At 34.9% G+C, this 16,188-nt stretch overlaps 1 protein-coding gene across 11 annotated transcripts in view; it reads right to left on the bottom strand.

Moving 5' to 3' along the window:
- MAST2 (microtubule associated serine/threonine kinase 2) overlaps positions 1-16,188 on the bottom strand; it is a 134,716-nt gene that overhangs the window by 27,561 nt on the left and 90,967 nt on the right. For all 11 annotated transcript variants that reach the window (XM_026707022.2, XM_026707023.2, XM_087929843.1 and 8 more), the window contains 7 exons: positions 15,999-16,074; positions 15,013-15,222; positions 9,342-9,443; positions 6,133-6,265; positions 4,639-4,706; positions 3,247-3,332; positions 122-330 (listed from right to left, as the gene is read on the bottom strand). In XM_026707022.2, the coding sequence (XP_026562807.2) occupies positions 122-330; positions 3,247-3,332; positions 4,639-4,706; positions 6,133-6,265; positions 9,342-9,443; positions 15,013-15,222; positions 15,999-16,074 (884 nt within the window). The remainder of the gene's footprint in view (positions 1-121; positions 331-3,246; positions 3,333-4,638; positions 4,707-6,132; positions 6,266-9,341; positions 9,444-15,012; positions 15,223-15,998; positions 16,075-16,188) is intronic.

The raw sequence follows: 16,188 nt of genomic DNA, 5'->3' as shown, positions 1-16,188 counted from the left end.
CTGATAAAATAATGAAAGTCCCCTAGCATCTAAATGAATCATCATATGTAATCTCTCTCTTCCTAATTAAAACAATTTTGATTAATACATCTACTACAATGTCTGGATAAATTCTGGATACCTTCCACATATTCCATGACCATGCAAAGATGCCGCTTCGTTTCAAAGGAGCAAAACATGCTGACAACAAAAGGATTTTCTGCAAAAGTTAGGATATCCCTCTCCACAAAAGCTTGCTGGATTTGGTTCCTCAAAATAAGGTTCTGCTTGTTAATCTTCTTCATTGCAAAACGTTGACGTGTATTCCGGTGGCGCACCAAGAACACTGCACTATGATAACACATGAACAATATGTTATACAGGAAATGAGAAAGAATACATCTGAAGTTTCACTTGTTTGAGCTAGAAAGCTAGAAAGAACTCACAAAAAGGACAGGATTAACTAGAACCAAGTAATTTGTCTTTGTTCTCCAGGCTCTACTTGAATTTTAAAGTTAATTTTTTTATAGTAAAGGATAGAATTTTATGTGGGGTTCAAGTAATCATGAACAAAAGTAGAAAACAAGAACAAAATACTGTTAGAAATAAATCTATCAAGTTAGCATTACGAAATTTGAATATTGGATCTGTTTTATTTATATGTAACTATTACTGCAAATATAACTTCCATTATCAAATGTTCTTTTTATTTTTATCAATTCCCCATGTATTAAGATTTTTTTATACCCTTTTGTTTGATTCAGTATTCCTCTGGGGAAAAAAATGGCCATTTTCCTTTCTTTGAAAAAGACTTTCAGGTAGCGATGTGCAGCCATTTAATCCAAAAGAGAAAAGGTACATCTACAGTGCCTATCAGTGCCTCCTTCAATTGACAGGTACAGTAAGTGTGTTCAGTCAGATCCCTTCTAAAGCATCTTTTCTGCTTCAGATCTGAATAGCTGCACATCCATATTTATTAGACATTTGCAAAATATTTTGCATGTAAGTACAGAAAAGTTAGTTTGGGATGGTGTCAGCCTGAATCAAAACATTTTCTAGATATGGTCCTGCCGCTATTGGTTTAGGCTCAACATGTGGTGGAATTCTGTAGAGAAATAGCAGGAACTGAAGAAGCAATTGATACATCGAGAGAGCTATTCTGAAGCAAACTAATTTTAGAGATTAGCAAGTGAGTTACAAAGGAAAAAATTGCAGCTTGACAATTGGACTCATTGATGGACTGGTGCATCTGCTTGATCAGGGGATAACTGGTGCACATATATTTAGTTGCCTGCTGCCTCAGAGGCAGCCTCCAGATTCTCAATTCCATTTCTATTTTTTCCATTAGTAGTTTTAATTTTGATCCAAGATATTGTATTGACAAGAGCTTTAATTAATGTAAAAACAAAATGAAAGAGAAATTCAATCAGTTTTGGAGTTTAAATACACCCTTTCCCCCAAATCAAGATAGTTGACTTATTGGGTGATTCCTCCAATGAGTTCTGTGACCACATACTGGTACCGTGTGCATTGCAACGTGCAAGGAACATGAGCATATACATTCAAGGAGGCCCTTTCTTTTTATACTTCAACAAGAGGTTTACCCATAGGGCTTCTCTTCCCTCCCATCTCCAGTTTAGTGTTCACTCATTACATTATCTAAACCATGTTGCTTCCTTATAAAAGCTTATAAAAGCCTTGAGAGCTAAGCTACTAGGAGTGGGGGATATAATCAATATTTGATTAACATAAGACTGTAAGGAAGCTTGATTTTAGCGCTATGCTTAGTCTTCCTGAGGCAGCAATGGTGCCATGTAATGGTCCCAGGGTGACTCAGGAACATTTCCCCTTCACAAAATGAATGGGAGTTGGCATTTCAGCCAACCAGCCAACCATTTCTCTTGTTAGGAACACAGGAATAGAAATAATGGTCAGAGAAGGAGGACCAACAGATGCCACCTAAATGTAAGCCCACTGAAAGCACACTGAATGGTGGTTCTGGTGACCCAGATGCAATAGCAGAACTCTACCTATGACCAAAGAGGACATGCCACAGGCATGATATGCAAGGCATTTATCTGCAGAGGAAGTGGGCAGTTTCAGCAAGTTGACATTTTGTCATGACACAGCTACCCAAAGAGGTGAGATCTGCATGATAATACGACATATTTAAATCCTCCTTCTCCCTACAATCCCCTTTGGGGAAAAGGGATAATAACTGATTAGAATTAGCCTACTTCTAGTAAGGTGTTGACTAGTGATGAAGAACAGCTAGGAGGACACAGTGGTCTAAAAGCACCAAGCATGACATATGCTATCATACAGATAATGTGTCTGAGTGACCAGCAATTCAATCTTGTGCAGGATGCCAGTTTCTGATTGCTTTGATTACTAATATGCCACCTTCAGCAGGCAAACTATACCAGTTCCTATAGACTGTGGCCAGCAGCACACCTCAACATTTACCTCTGCTTCATCTTGGATATTTGGGCCACCTGAGATGAAATAGGCACTCACTCTACTCTGGTAAGTGGAAATGAAAAGGTCTTTGCTGCTATAGTTTGTCAGTTGTTAATTGTATAAAATGATATCTGCTTGGAGGTGGCCAGTGCCAGGTAATCTCAGTTGTCACCAAGGTGAATGCTGCTCTAGGCATATGCAATATGATTGCTTCCACTTGGGTGTAAAGGGGAGCTCTGCTCACATTACAAAATAAGGGAGAAATCTGCCCCGTAGTGGAGGGATGAACTTTCCATCCTATGTTATCAGGATTAAATATGTGTGGAAACTTGCATTGACGCAAGATGGTTTTCTTATTGCATTGCTGCTGAATACATGAAATTCACACATGGAAGTGTGAGATAGAAGGACAGGGCTCATTTCCACCCCTTTTGCAATAATTGAACAAGATTACTGTGGCACTTCCCAATAATGGTTTGTTTTTCTCTAAAACAGCAGTGTGGAGGAGGGAGGACACACTAATTTTCTCATCCTGTTACCCTCCTCCAAGGTTTCCGCAGAACCACCACAGGAACCAGCCTTATTCTACTGCAGAGCTATCACAAATTTCAAGGGAGAGGAGCATTTTAAAATTAGAAAAAAAGGCTACAGGTTTATTCCTATAATTTACAAAACAAATGACATATATAACCTCTTCTGCAGCCACTTTAAAATATTAACATATTAACACTGGCATTCTCACATCATTAACCTATTTTTTTAAATCTCATTTTTTTAAAAAATGCTAGTATAACTTATTAGTCTTACCCATATGCCCCATTACTGATCAATTTAATAGTTTCAAACTCCTCTTCTGATGGTGTTTTCTTGGATTGCACAGTTGCTCCCCGATTCTGAAATAGCAAAAGTAGCTTTCATTCCACTTTTAATCTATTAAATAGGTAATTGATATTCACCACCGACCCAATTCTTCTATGGAACCATAAATGAATAGAACTATTATGATTTTATTATGCTGCTAAAGCTACTTGTGATTTTTTTTTTTGCTACCCTGACAAATTCCATAATAAAATTGGAAGGAGCTTGAACTGGAGGAGCTGAGTGCTTGGTAAATTAAGGACTGCCCATCTGTGGGCTGGATCCCTGGCCCTCCTGGATGATACAAGATGTGCAGGAGTAGATGGGAAACTTGATCTCAGTTCTGATGAATGCCTCCTTGGAAGAGGAGCTGATACAGCTATTCTTCAGAAAAGCATAGATAACCCTCTTCCTTAAAGAAATAGCCTGAGACTCAACCTAAGCAAAATTAAATGACTGTTGATTCAGAAGTCAACAGAGTCCAGAACAGTAATAACTTTAGTGTTAAATGAGGTCACAGTTCCTACAAAAAGATAGGATGGTGTGTGTGTATGACAATAAGAGTAATTTCTCAAAATTCCAAAGTAACATGATTTTTATGAGCCGTGGTGGCACAGTGGTTAGAATGCAATATTGCAGGACAATTCTGCCGACTGCAAGTAGTTTGATCCTCACCAGCTCAAGGCTGACTCAGTCTTTCATCTGAGGTCAGTAAAATGAGGACCCAGATTGTTGGGAGCAATATGCTGACTTTGTAAACCACTTAGAGAGTGATATTTATTAAACAGAAATATGGCTGCTGTAAGAAATTTAATTTTCTATTCTTTTTCTGAATATTTCCCATTATAATACTTAATTTTATTCAACAGATAGTTACAGTGGATATAGAAAGTCTGTACACCGCTGTTAAAATGCCAGGTTTTTGAGATGCAAAAAAAAAAAAACAGACCAAGATAAATCACTAGAATTTTTCCATCCTTGTCCAATCCAATTGAAAAACAACCAGGAATCTTTAGGGAGGAAAAATAAAAAAACTAGAATAATGTGACTGGATAAGTGTTCACACCCTCTTATAAGTAAGCATGTGGCTGTGCATGCTATACTAGCTTGTATGTTATAAAAGCTTGTATGTTAGAGTAAAGGTGGGGAAAATCCTGAAGTGCTTTATCTTGGTCTGATTTTTTTACACTTAAAAACCTGGCATTTTAACAGGGATGTGTGGAGACTCTATAACCACTGTAATTATCATTAGGAAAAAATGTACATGTACACAACTTATACGTTGCTAATATCAGTGCAGAAACGTTTTTATATTATGGAATGGAGCTGTTAAATCACTACCTTTCCTTCTGCAGAATCATCTGTCTCTGGAGTATCTGGACTATCACAACTATTCAGCTGGGCCATTTCTGGAAAGAAAGGAAAAATATGCTTTTAAGATGTAATAGTATACAATCATTGGTATTCAAAGAATAATACACCTATTCCCTCATCTCATTTGCAGTCCTTCCTGCATAGCTTTTTTTGGTGTGCCTTTGAATCAGCCTTGACACCTGGCAATTGCTGAAAAATTCCCTACAGTTTTCTTGACAGTATTTTCAAAAGTAGTTTGCTGCCTTCTTCCTTGGCCTGAGAAACACTGACTAGTATAAAGAGTGGGAAAGTTTTTGCATGGGGCCTATATTGGATGCTGGTGGGTAGAAAACAGTAGCACACAAGATTTTTCATACTGAGAACTTTTCAGCCAAACCAAAATGTCACGGATGGTCAATGTTATTATATCACTTTACTTTGTAACTATGCAAATACATCTCCTTAGTATTGGTAAGGTTATTCTTAGTAACATATAGGATAGATTCTATATTTTCTCATAAGGCTTTTTTAATGTTTAAAATAAGTGAGATAGTTAAAATATTCATTTGGAAAAATCAGAGTCCTAAACAGCTTTTTGTAAGTTACATATTTTTCTCTTTGTTTTTTTTATTTCAAAGTTATTTCAATCTATCAGTCATATGAAGCCTCAGCCAAATTCCAAGGCAAAAATGAAAAATACCAGATACCATTTGTCATCTTCAATACAAATTGTTGTAAACTGACACTACATTTTGCTGTAAAAAGCACTTCCTCCTATAAAAAGCTAATGTATCCTTTCACTGTTTTTGTGTGCAGTATTCAGAAAAATTCAACACATGAATTTCTATTTAACGCAGAAGATGTATAACAATGAAAGATATGATATGCATGGTCACTTCACACATAAAATTAGTGGGTTAATTCCAGAATTGAGCAGTCAAGAATAGAATGGCACAGTGTTTATCAACCTCAGCAATATTGAGGACTTCAACTGCTAGAATTCTGGGAATTCAAAGCCATTCATCTTAAAGTCGTTGAGAATGAGAAAAAATTTGGCATACAGCATTCCCCTGGGAAAGGAAGTTGAAGTCCAATGGAGCCATCCCCACAGAAGGAAAGTGATAGGGATGGTAATTATTTTTCTTCCCATTTCACTTACAGTTTGGGAGGGATTCGTTGCAAACGCAGGGGAAACAGAAGACTCATCCTTTCCAGCCCATAGGACCACCTTTTTGTTGAACTCTGCTTTGTGTAGTTTGGAGAGTGTAATATGTATTATTATATACTATAATATATCATTAAAGTAATAATTAAAATGCATAGGCACACTAATGGGACACCGTAATACTTACAGACATTCTTAACAGTTGATGTGCTCATTAGTTTTTGGTGCTAGTTAATGTTTGTGACAATGACTAAGATGCTTTGTGATATCCTACTCTTTTCTGCTTCGTTACAGTTCTAATAATACAATGCTCTCACCCTCCAAGGGATCCCTGGTAAGGCCCAGCTGACATATAATATAACGAGGGATGTCACATTTAATTCCTCCCCCTTCTTTGGCATGGCCTTCAGCAGCCTCCAGCAGATGATAGAACTCTTCAGGATCAAACTCCTAAAGCAAAAGAATACAGAAAGAGAATATTTAATTTGATTTAAAAAACAAATGCTTATAACTCGAGGTATAATTTATTTTAAGAAAAATGGAAATAAAATGCATAGTGTAACTTAAATTTATGTAAGTTTGTAAGTCCAGATTAAAACCTGATTTAAAGTTTATGACACAATTCAGTATTGTTCTCAGGGCATGGTTGTGCTTTAGAAAAATATAAATGGGTAGATAAAAGATTATTCAGAATATTACTCATTAAGGCACCATAAGAGCAATAAAAGATTAGACAACAGAATTATGGAAACCATTTTTCTTATTTCTTAATGAAAATTATTTTTCTTATTTCATTTAGTCTTACAACTCTGCAGAGAGATGATTTTGCATTGCATAACTATGGAACAAATATCCAAAAGCATTATACCCTGCCTACTAAAATAGTTGGTTCATCAGAGAGGTCAAGAAAAGTAATCTGGCTGAGCTAGAAAGGCACACAACTGAAACCAATATCAATGATTAATTTAAAAGTATTATGGGAATTGAAAAAATAACCATATAAGGAGCAAGAAAGCACATAACATTCAATGTAATGCTCCAATTTCTGTTGTAAAGTATTTAGGGAAAATAGAAGAAATATTAAGTGACAGAAAATCAGAAAAATCCCTCATCTAAATCGTGCAACCATTCACTGCATTATATGTAATAACGATATAAAAAAGATGGAGGTGGCTGATAGATTAATAACAGAACCCACCCACCTTCCCTTGCTCAGCTTATTTCCTCCACCCATCCTTTAGCTTTATATATTTTATACTATTTTATTATATTTATACTATTGCATTGCTTTATTCTTTTTAACATTGTAAGCTGCCCAGAGTCACCTTGTGGTTGAGATGGGTGGCAAAAAAATTCAACAAAGAAAATAAAAATAAAAATGTATTGTATTATTTATATCGAATACGTAGAATGGATTAAATATCACTGGAACTAGAACATTTTCTGAAATCACATGAATAATCTTAAGTATGCTGCAGTACTAAAAAAGCAGTGACTTGAAAATTATAATGTAACTGTATTAAGCTGTTCTATTTGGAAGTATTCCAGGCTGCATTATATTATTATTTTGGCATTCAGCCACTTGGTACATAATGCATGATCAGAGGGAAAGGATAATTCTTTTTTATTTCAAAAAAGCATATGTATTTGTAATTACATTTTTAATTTTTCATTGTACATTGTAGGAATGATCTCTTTTATAAAAAATAATTTGCAATAATCAGTTAAGGGCATTAAAATGTTCATCTCTCCATACATAAAAACAAGAAGAATGAAACCAGATGCTCTTTATTATTATAGGAAATCAACAGTAATAACAGGAGCAAGCCAATGACTGATTAAATGAATAAATTTGGCACATGATACAATAAACTGAACTACCAAAAACATTAAGTAAAACCAAAACAGTATTGACACAGTTAACTATATTTTGCAATCCTGACACATCATTTGACAACTGTCACAACCAGTTTCGCATTATCACTGTTAAAATTTCAGCCTATATCTATTTCCATTTTTCATTTTAAAACAATTTTGAGGCTAATTAATATCTTTCAACATCTCAGTTAATGATACATGCATGTAACTGAAAATAGTTGGTTCAGCACAATTTTTATGAACAACCCCAGACTTGTAATATAAGTAAGCATTCCTTTTAATAAGCATAATTATAAGCAGAATATCATACTGACCTACTTTTAATTTAAACATGCTCTCAAAATTATACTTTCATATAAGATGATTTTTTGAAGGAGTCCATGTAATATGCATACACATTCACAGTCACACTTTGTAGAATTCCTGAAGCTTCTATTGATGTGTTGTTTACCATACATCTTTTCAAAAAAAGCTCCAGTAAAATCAAATCAGTTCATTATCAGGTGAAACAGATTAATTATGATAAATTCTTATTTTATTATTTACCTACAGTACAAAAAACTGTTCATATAATTTAAATGAAGTAATTAGGCTTTTGACTTTTTCTAAAAAATAAACTTCCAGCAATTGGTTTTTCAAAAATGATTTGAAACACATATTAGTAATCAACTGTTCAAAGAGGAGAAAAATCTACATCAGACGGGTAAGTCTTTGGCTGCAGTCCCATTAGTTTCAAACAGATAAAATAACTTTCAGTTCAAATACTATAAAGTTATCTAGGGAATTTAAGGCCTAAAGGTTTTTAAAGAAGTGGGTATGTAACACCATCGCTTCCTTATGCATAGAATATACTATATTAATATATAAAATAGAAATCATTTATCAATTGGATATACTAGACTAAGAATAATAAGATCCAGGTTCAAATTCTCATTCAGCCATTATATTTAGAGGGTGACTTTGAGCTAGTTATGGTTACACAGCTGCACCTACTTTATGGAGTTACCAAGACAACAAAGTAGAAAATGTGAGAGAACTGTATGTGGCAACTTGAGCTTCTGAAGGAAGTCAGAGGTGGATGGATGGATGATTTTGTGTCCAAAATCCAGGATATATAACTTCCATCGAACTGAAATTTGGCTAAGTTTATAAAACATTAACTAATAATACAAAATATAATAAAACATACAATTCTACAATCAATCTATAAATATGGTATAAGTCACAATCAACTTAGATTGACCCTAACCCTAACCCCAAAATTTGCATCACACTATTTTTCAAGCTGAACAATAGCTGCAATATCACAGTATAAACTCTGAGAACAGTGTACAAATTTATTTATCCAGCAATAAACAACATGGAAATCATGGTCCTTGAGTTACAATCACTGCTATAATTTGTGTGAAATGACAATTAAGAAGTGGCAAGATCTATTTACGAGAAATCAAATGCAACAAAGGCCATTGTTCATAAAATTACAAAATCTTTTAGTAGAACAATCTCTACTTCTCTGATTTATGTAATCAGTTTGGAAAAATATTTTGTTATACTCCATACCGGACATAGATTTTAAACTATTGGGTGCATATGTCTGGTTCCTAGATTTTACTATCTTACAAAGCTCTTAAAAACCCTGTGTGCTTACCAAACATTCAAGCAACCTCGCTGGCCGTGCAATGATGATCATCAACTTTTTTACCAGTTGGGTAACAAATGCCACATCAGAACTTTCTGACCGTTCGTGAGCCTAGGGAAAAGAATGCTGCATTACAATATGTACGAAGAATGGATACTACATATTTCACCTCTGAAATGAACATCAGTATTTTAATTATAGTTAAAGCACGACACAACCACAGTTAGCATTATTCATGTTCTATATTGGGAGAATCTTAAAAATAAGATCAACTCACACACAGTATTGTAGAACTTTTATTATAACATTCACAAGAAATCTAAACATTCCTTTTCCCGCAATTTATTATATATAAAACTCTTTTCAGTGCCTTGTCTTTATTCTAAAAAAGGTTCATGAAGAACATAAAAATGACTCCAATTTTTATTAAAAGCACTAAAGATAAGTTTGTCATGATAAATAATAATGAGAAATTGGATTCAAACAACATTTTTGGCAAGGTGTTTATCTGCTCAATTGTTTATCATTTAAAAGTAATGAAGAACAACAATAAAAATCGATAATACTAAGAAAAATGGTAAAATAGTAAACATTAACCACATAATTGGATTTATTGCCTTATTAGGTTTAGGTTTTATATTTAAAGACAATTTTCTTAAAATTTATATTCAATGAACAATTTTGCACATGTCACAGGAATGCTTTATAGAGTTCCTAGCTGGTTTAATATACAGTTTTTCCAATCTAAGACAATAAATATATATATAGATTTTGCAATTCCATTTACACAGAAAAAACCCATAATATTCTACTTGAATTATCTTCATTCGGAACTTATAAAAATGAACTGAAATTCAAAGAACTTTTAACTTTTCTTTCCATTTAGCAAACATATTTTGGAAGAAATGTTTTTTAGACATTGAAAAAAATTACCACTGAGAAAAAGCTATTCAGAGCAAAAGTTAGATTATGGGCCATCAAGTCGTTTTCATTTCCCAGTAACCACATATTGATGATGTATCCCTAATCACTAATTTTCAATCTCTTAATTTGTTGCCACTGTAACTGAGTCTGTCCATGTACTTTTCTCTTTTCTTCCATCTTTCCCAACATTATAATTTTTTTTTGGTGTTCTGGTCTTTATATAACATGTCTGAAAAAGGATAATTTGAGAACTCTGGATTGATTTGATCAATAATCCACTGGTTTGTTTTCTTGTTTGCTACTGTATTCACAGGGATCTTCTTTGGCACCAAAGTTTAGAGGCATCAATATTCTTCCTATCCTGCTCCTTTAAAATCCAACTTACATTTCCATAGAATATCACAGGGAATACCTTTGACTAGAACAATTCTGATCTTTGTAGGTATAGACATATTATGACTTTTGAATATCTTTTTCAAGGCCTTCTTAGCTGCTCTACCAAGTGCGAGTCTGTAGCGTATTTGTTGACAGTTTGTTTCCTTACTGTTGATGGCTGATCTTAGAAAGCAGAAGCTATCCACCATTTCAATATCTTCATTGTCAATTGTTCTAAGTAAAAAAATTTTCTCCAAAATCCGGATATTAAACAAGGTAACTTTAAATATTACTATAAAACAGTAATATCAAAAGTTTTATTGTTTGTTTTTTTAAAAAGGTTTTTTTAATTATTATTCTATTTTATATTGAGAAAAAAAACAAGAAAAACCATGTTATTTATTCAATACATTAATATCTAGCTAGACGAAAAATAATTGAATACTGCAGGAAAACAGTAATGAAGCACAACATAGCTGCCGTTCATCCAAAATAACTCGGCTACAGTTTCAGGACACATAATAAATAATATCACTATGATTTGTTTTAATTCCTCACAAATCAGTCTGGATTTCAAATATTTTATTAATAAGATATCCTACTTTTCCTGCATCTTGAAAGTACTGGTTATATGCCAAACAATTGTCTACCATTTGCTTCAACATAATGTGTTCTATCCAATTCGTACTTTCCAAGACTATATATTTGTCTGAAGGTTGTAAGTTACATTACAGATCCCACCCAACCTCACTTTGGAAGGAGGGAGAAAAAGAATTGATTCTAGCTGCTGCCAATTTCAATGTCATTCTGGAGGCAGAAATGGGTAAATTATAAATTTACTCCCTTATGTGAAAGACTCATCTGTCACTAATAGTACTCACTGGGGCATGAAATTGCAATTGCTTTTCTCCCTAGAACAGTGACAACTTTCTCATTGAGCTAATACACTGATACAGTCTAATGCAGCTGAGTTCTAGAAATAAGAACCAATATTTCCAGGTTAAAACCCTTCTAAGAATCATAGTACTAATCAGGATTTCTAGTTAAGTAGAAACTAGGTATATGGAAGGAAAAAAGCCAAAGAAACTGAAGACTGAAAAAAAACTAAAGTTTTTTTTTAAGGAAACATTTTGGAAAAATATTTTAAAATCCCTTCAGTCAAATATTTTCTTTAAAAATTAATGGAATAAGTCAAGGTGCTCAGACATGCTGTCTACCAACATAAACACTTTTTATTTAGAGCATTACGATGCTACAATTCCTGTACAGAGAATAAATAGTGTAGTACAGCTCTGATGTAATAATAAGATGCAGTTTTTCCCAGGTTCCTCTAATTTCATGCGACAAATAATAAAAGGATTCATTTGCTAAGTATGTCATCTCAAAAACTTTTTAAAACTTATTTTCTTGAGAAATATGTATCCAACATTATAATTGTACAGTATGTAAACTAAGGTATAGTCACTCGTTGCAATGCATAACTTACATTGAAACAGCAAAGCAAACTTAAATCAGTAAAAGATGTAATAAAAATAAATACCAAACACATTTCAATGTTCCCAAAATACTTGCTTTTTCTTGCCCATCCTTCAAAAGATTTGGAAGCATTATATCTGCGTTATAATAGGAATGCTGGTAATCTTCGACTTACAACCATTTGTTTACTAAGCATTCGAAGATACAACAATACTGAAAAAATGACTTATGACCAGTTTTTACACTTACAACTGTTGCAGTATCCCCATGATCAAAACTCAGCCGCCTGACAACTGGCATGCATTCATGACAACTGTACTATCCCAAGGTCATGTGATCACCAATTCCAGCTAGCTTCCACCAAGCAAAGACAATGGGAAAAGCCCACTGACAACACATTTCATGCCACTTTTACAGATCTTCTATCCTCAGGAGCAGATTCCAGGGCAGGGAAGTCTCATTTCAGCAGAAAAATCAGAGTTATTATCTGGATGTACAGATCCTATGTAGTTGTCTGTGCATGGTTGCCTAGTTATCTGGAAAGAGCTTGAACCTGTCAACCTTGATGAAGTGGAACAGTTTCTTACGGCTGAGTTTAGCCACTGGGTGTTTTAGATTCCTCTTCCTTCTGGTCAGAGGTGGACTTCACATACTTCAACAAGCAGTTCGCCTAGTGCAGAACTGAAAATGTGATAGTGCGGCTTGTGTGCAGCTTCAAACACAGGCCAATTTTATGCGCGCCACTTCCAGTACACCTTGGGCAGCTGCGGTGAGTAGAGCAGGAGAGGCACAGAAATCAGGTGGGCTGCATGGACAGGGTGAGCCAACTAGAGTGAGATATATAGGACAGGATAGTACCGGGGCGGATGGGCAGGCCCAGCCAGATAGTACCGGGGCAGGTGGGCAGGCCCAGCCGGTGGTCGGAACAACCAGTCTGGGCGAACCAGTCTGAACCGGCAGCAGCCCACCTCTGCTTCTGGTTAATCCTGACAGGTGACAGGTGATTGGGTCCATCCAATGGTGAATGCTTCTCTACAGGAGGAAGTAGCTGCCTCTGCCTTGATAGAGACAACTCTCTGGTCTTACTTAAGAGGCCATCACTGGGCATCACCAACAGATCTGAACAATTTCATACAATCTTCAATCTTCCCTTTGTAGAACAAGTTATTAATCTGTAACTCCAGAAAGTCCAGGACAAGCAGATTCTCTAGACTCCTTTCAATTAGGATTCAAGTCTGATTGAGATAGCATTGATAACACTGGTTAATGACTTTTCGCAAGCTCAGCATACAGTGGTACAGCCATCCTGGTCACCTTGATCTCTCATCAGCTTTTGATACCATCAAACATGATATCCTTTTGGACCAACTTAGGAGACTGACAGGCAGTGTTATGGTGATTTTCCTCCTTTCTCCAAGGCAGATCGAAACAGTATTCGTAGGGGAAGAAGAGATCCCTGCTTTATGAGGTACTCTCTCACTACTTCTATTTAACATTACATGAAGGCAGGGATGGGATCTGATAGGGTTAACTACCAGTTCGGTCATTTATGAGATTTGGTGATTTACGATGTGCTTCCCTGGTTGTCATCAGCATGCTGCGTGCAGAGAAGCAGCCTTTCAAAAAGCCCCTTTTTCCTGCTTTTTTAACTGCAGCTGTGCCTCCCACGGCAGCTGAAGTCGAAAAAAATCAGGAAATAAAGGTCAGGTAAGATCCCGGGTGAGCGGGTGGGCAAAAACATCAGCAGACATAGAACCGGTTCTATGTCTGCTGCTCTTCAGAGCTACCAGTTCTACAGAGGTGGACAGAACTGGTAGAAACCCTCCCCTGCATGAAGCCACTGGGGAAGGTCAATCATCAGCACAGAAATTATTGTATTATTGTATACTGATGACATCCAGTTATGCAACTCAGCACTGGCCCAATGAGGTGATGCTGTCAAGGTTTTTCTCTTTCCCTGTGCCTGGAGATCTAGAAGTTTGGTGCAGGAGAACAGATTTTGGCTCACCTTTGGCAAGACCAAGATTTTCTATCTTTTAACTCTGCACAGGAAGTCACACTTTCTCAGTCAGAGTTGGTGTGCAATTTGGAGGTCTTCATAGATTCACAATTCTTGCAGAGCAGGTAGCAGCCATAGCCCTTTACACAGGTTCATCTTCAGCACCAACTGTGCCCTCTCCTGGACCAGGAAGCCAATTAGTATGATATATTTATGCACAATTTAATCCCTGAAATTTTATCTCTTGCCTTTCTGATCCAAGAGACACTTGGCTTGTCTTTTGACAGTATTCTGTAAGTTGAAAACTGTTGGTTCCAGCCTTATTAAGTTTTAGCTCTTACATCAACAATCTCTGTTTTGGAAGTTTTAGAAAATGCATGAAAGCCAAGCATAATTAAAGGTAGTTGATTTGATATGTGAGAAATCTACGCTTTTAATCTTCCACTGAAACCATAAGAAAATTAATTTTATTATCACAAAACCTTTGTAGATTACAGTCCATCAGACACAGAGCCACAGACTGTGACCCATAAAAGTATCATACAATAATAAACATATGCATCTTTAAAACTCTTTTTTCTACAATGTCTATCTTCCCATAAACTATTAAATTCCAATTCATATAGCTTGAATGTTTAAACCTATAATATGTAAAGATGAATTAGGGAGCAAAAGACTTCATTATAATGAATCTAGGATAATACAGGTAGTAATACATCTAGGATAATACAAGTAATACAGGTGTTTGATTTACAACCATAACTGAACCCAGAATTATGGTTGTAAGCTGTGGGAATCATCAAGAAGGTCACCTTGACCATGAGTATTAGACTTTAATTTCTATAATTCTAAATCAACAAGCTCCAACATTTTTGAAAGGGTTAAATCATTTGTTGACATACTTACATCCTGAAGCAATTTTTCAAGATTTTCCTGCAGTTCATAAAAGTACCGAGAAGTAATAAGTCCTTCACGTGATTTATCCAGGCAGTCTCTGGCCAATTCAATAATTTGATGATGAATAAAGCTTAGGACCCCATCTGCTAATTGCAACACATTTTCAGGTGCACTCGATGCAATCAATTCAGCCAGCCGTTCCTCCATCTGGGCTGTGGCCTAAAGATGGGTCAAATAATTAGTGGTATTTTGTTATAAATGAATCAAAATATAAACTTAATTAAATATATCAAACCTAATTAATGGGCTTTATTAGACTATTTAAGGATTTTGCCTATAGAAAATAAATGAACATTATTCTCTATTATCACTGTAAACATTCATATTAAATTTATTGATATTATATTCTATAAATTACAGATAAAACATCATTTCAGAAAAGTTTAAACACCATATAGTGTGAGAGACCTATAATGGGAATGCATGTAATTTTTATTTTTTACAGGCTACATAGTGGATCTTTCCATTATTTTAGCATCCTATCTTGCTAAGGATGGAAAAGATTGGCTTCAAATTTTAAGCTTAACAGTTTTTAAAAATATGGGATCAAGAATTATAAACATACTTCATTTTTCAAATAAATTTAGGAGAGACCTTTAAATCACCTAATACTACTTATGTACCAGATAAAATCCAATTTATATTTTGGCACACATTGTGATTCTTAATTGGCAACCAATTGCAAATACATTTTAAGCTCCAGTCCATCTTTTTTGATAAAGATACCTTCTCAACTTAAATATTTATAACTATTTTGTAAACTCTCAATTTGCTTAAATAATTCTAGTGTGGATTTTCATTTTATTATTACTGCCTTAATTTTGTATAAAGAATAGGTTTTTTATATCATATATTTTTTATCTCATATATTTTTATTATTCCTACTAAATGGATGTAAAAAAAAAAACCTCAAACTGTTCAGAGTACCTTCTTACCTTTGGAAATCTTTCTTTGTATACATGGTTCATCATCACTATTTCACTATCAAAGGATACTGGTGAACGACCAGGGCTAAAAAAAAAGTGTGAGAGGTAAAGCATCGCAACATAAGGCAGTATGACTATTTGAGCATACCATCCACTTTAATGTGATTATATATTTCATAAACCAATTAACAGCATAAAC

The sequence above is a fragment of the Pseudonaja textilis genome, chromosome 3 (genome assembly GCF_049901715.1).
Source record: "Pseudonaja textilis isolate UNSWEBS1 chromosome 3, rPseTex1.2, whole genome shotgun sequence".
In the NCBI taxonomy this organism is placed as follows: Eukaryota; Metazoa; Chordata; class Lepidosauria; order Squamata; family Elapidae; genus Pseudonaja; species Pseudonaja textilis.
This window is presented reverse-complemented; position numbering and strand designations above follow the sequence as displayed.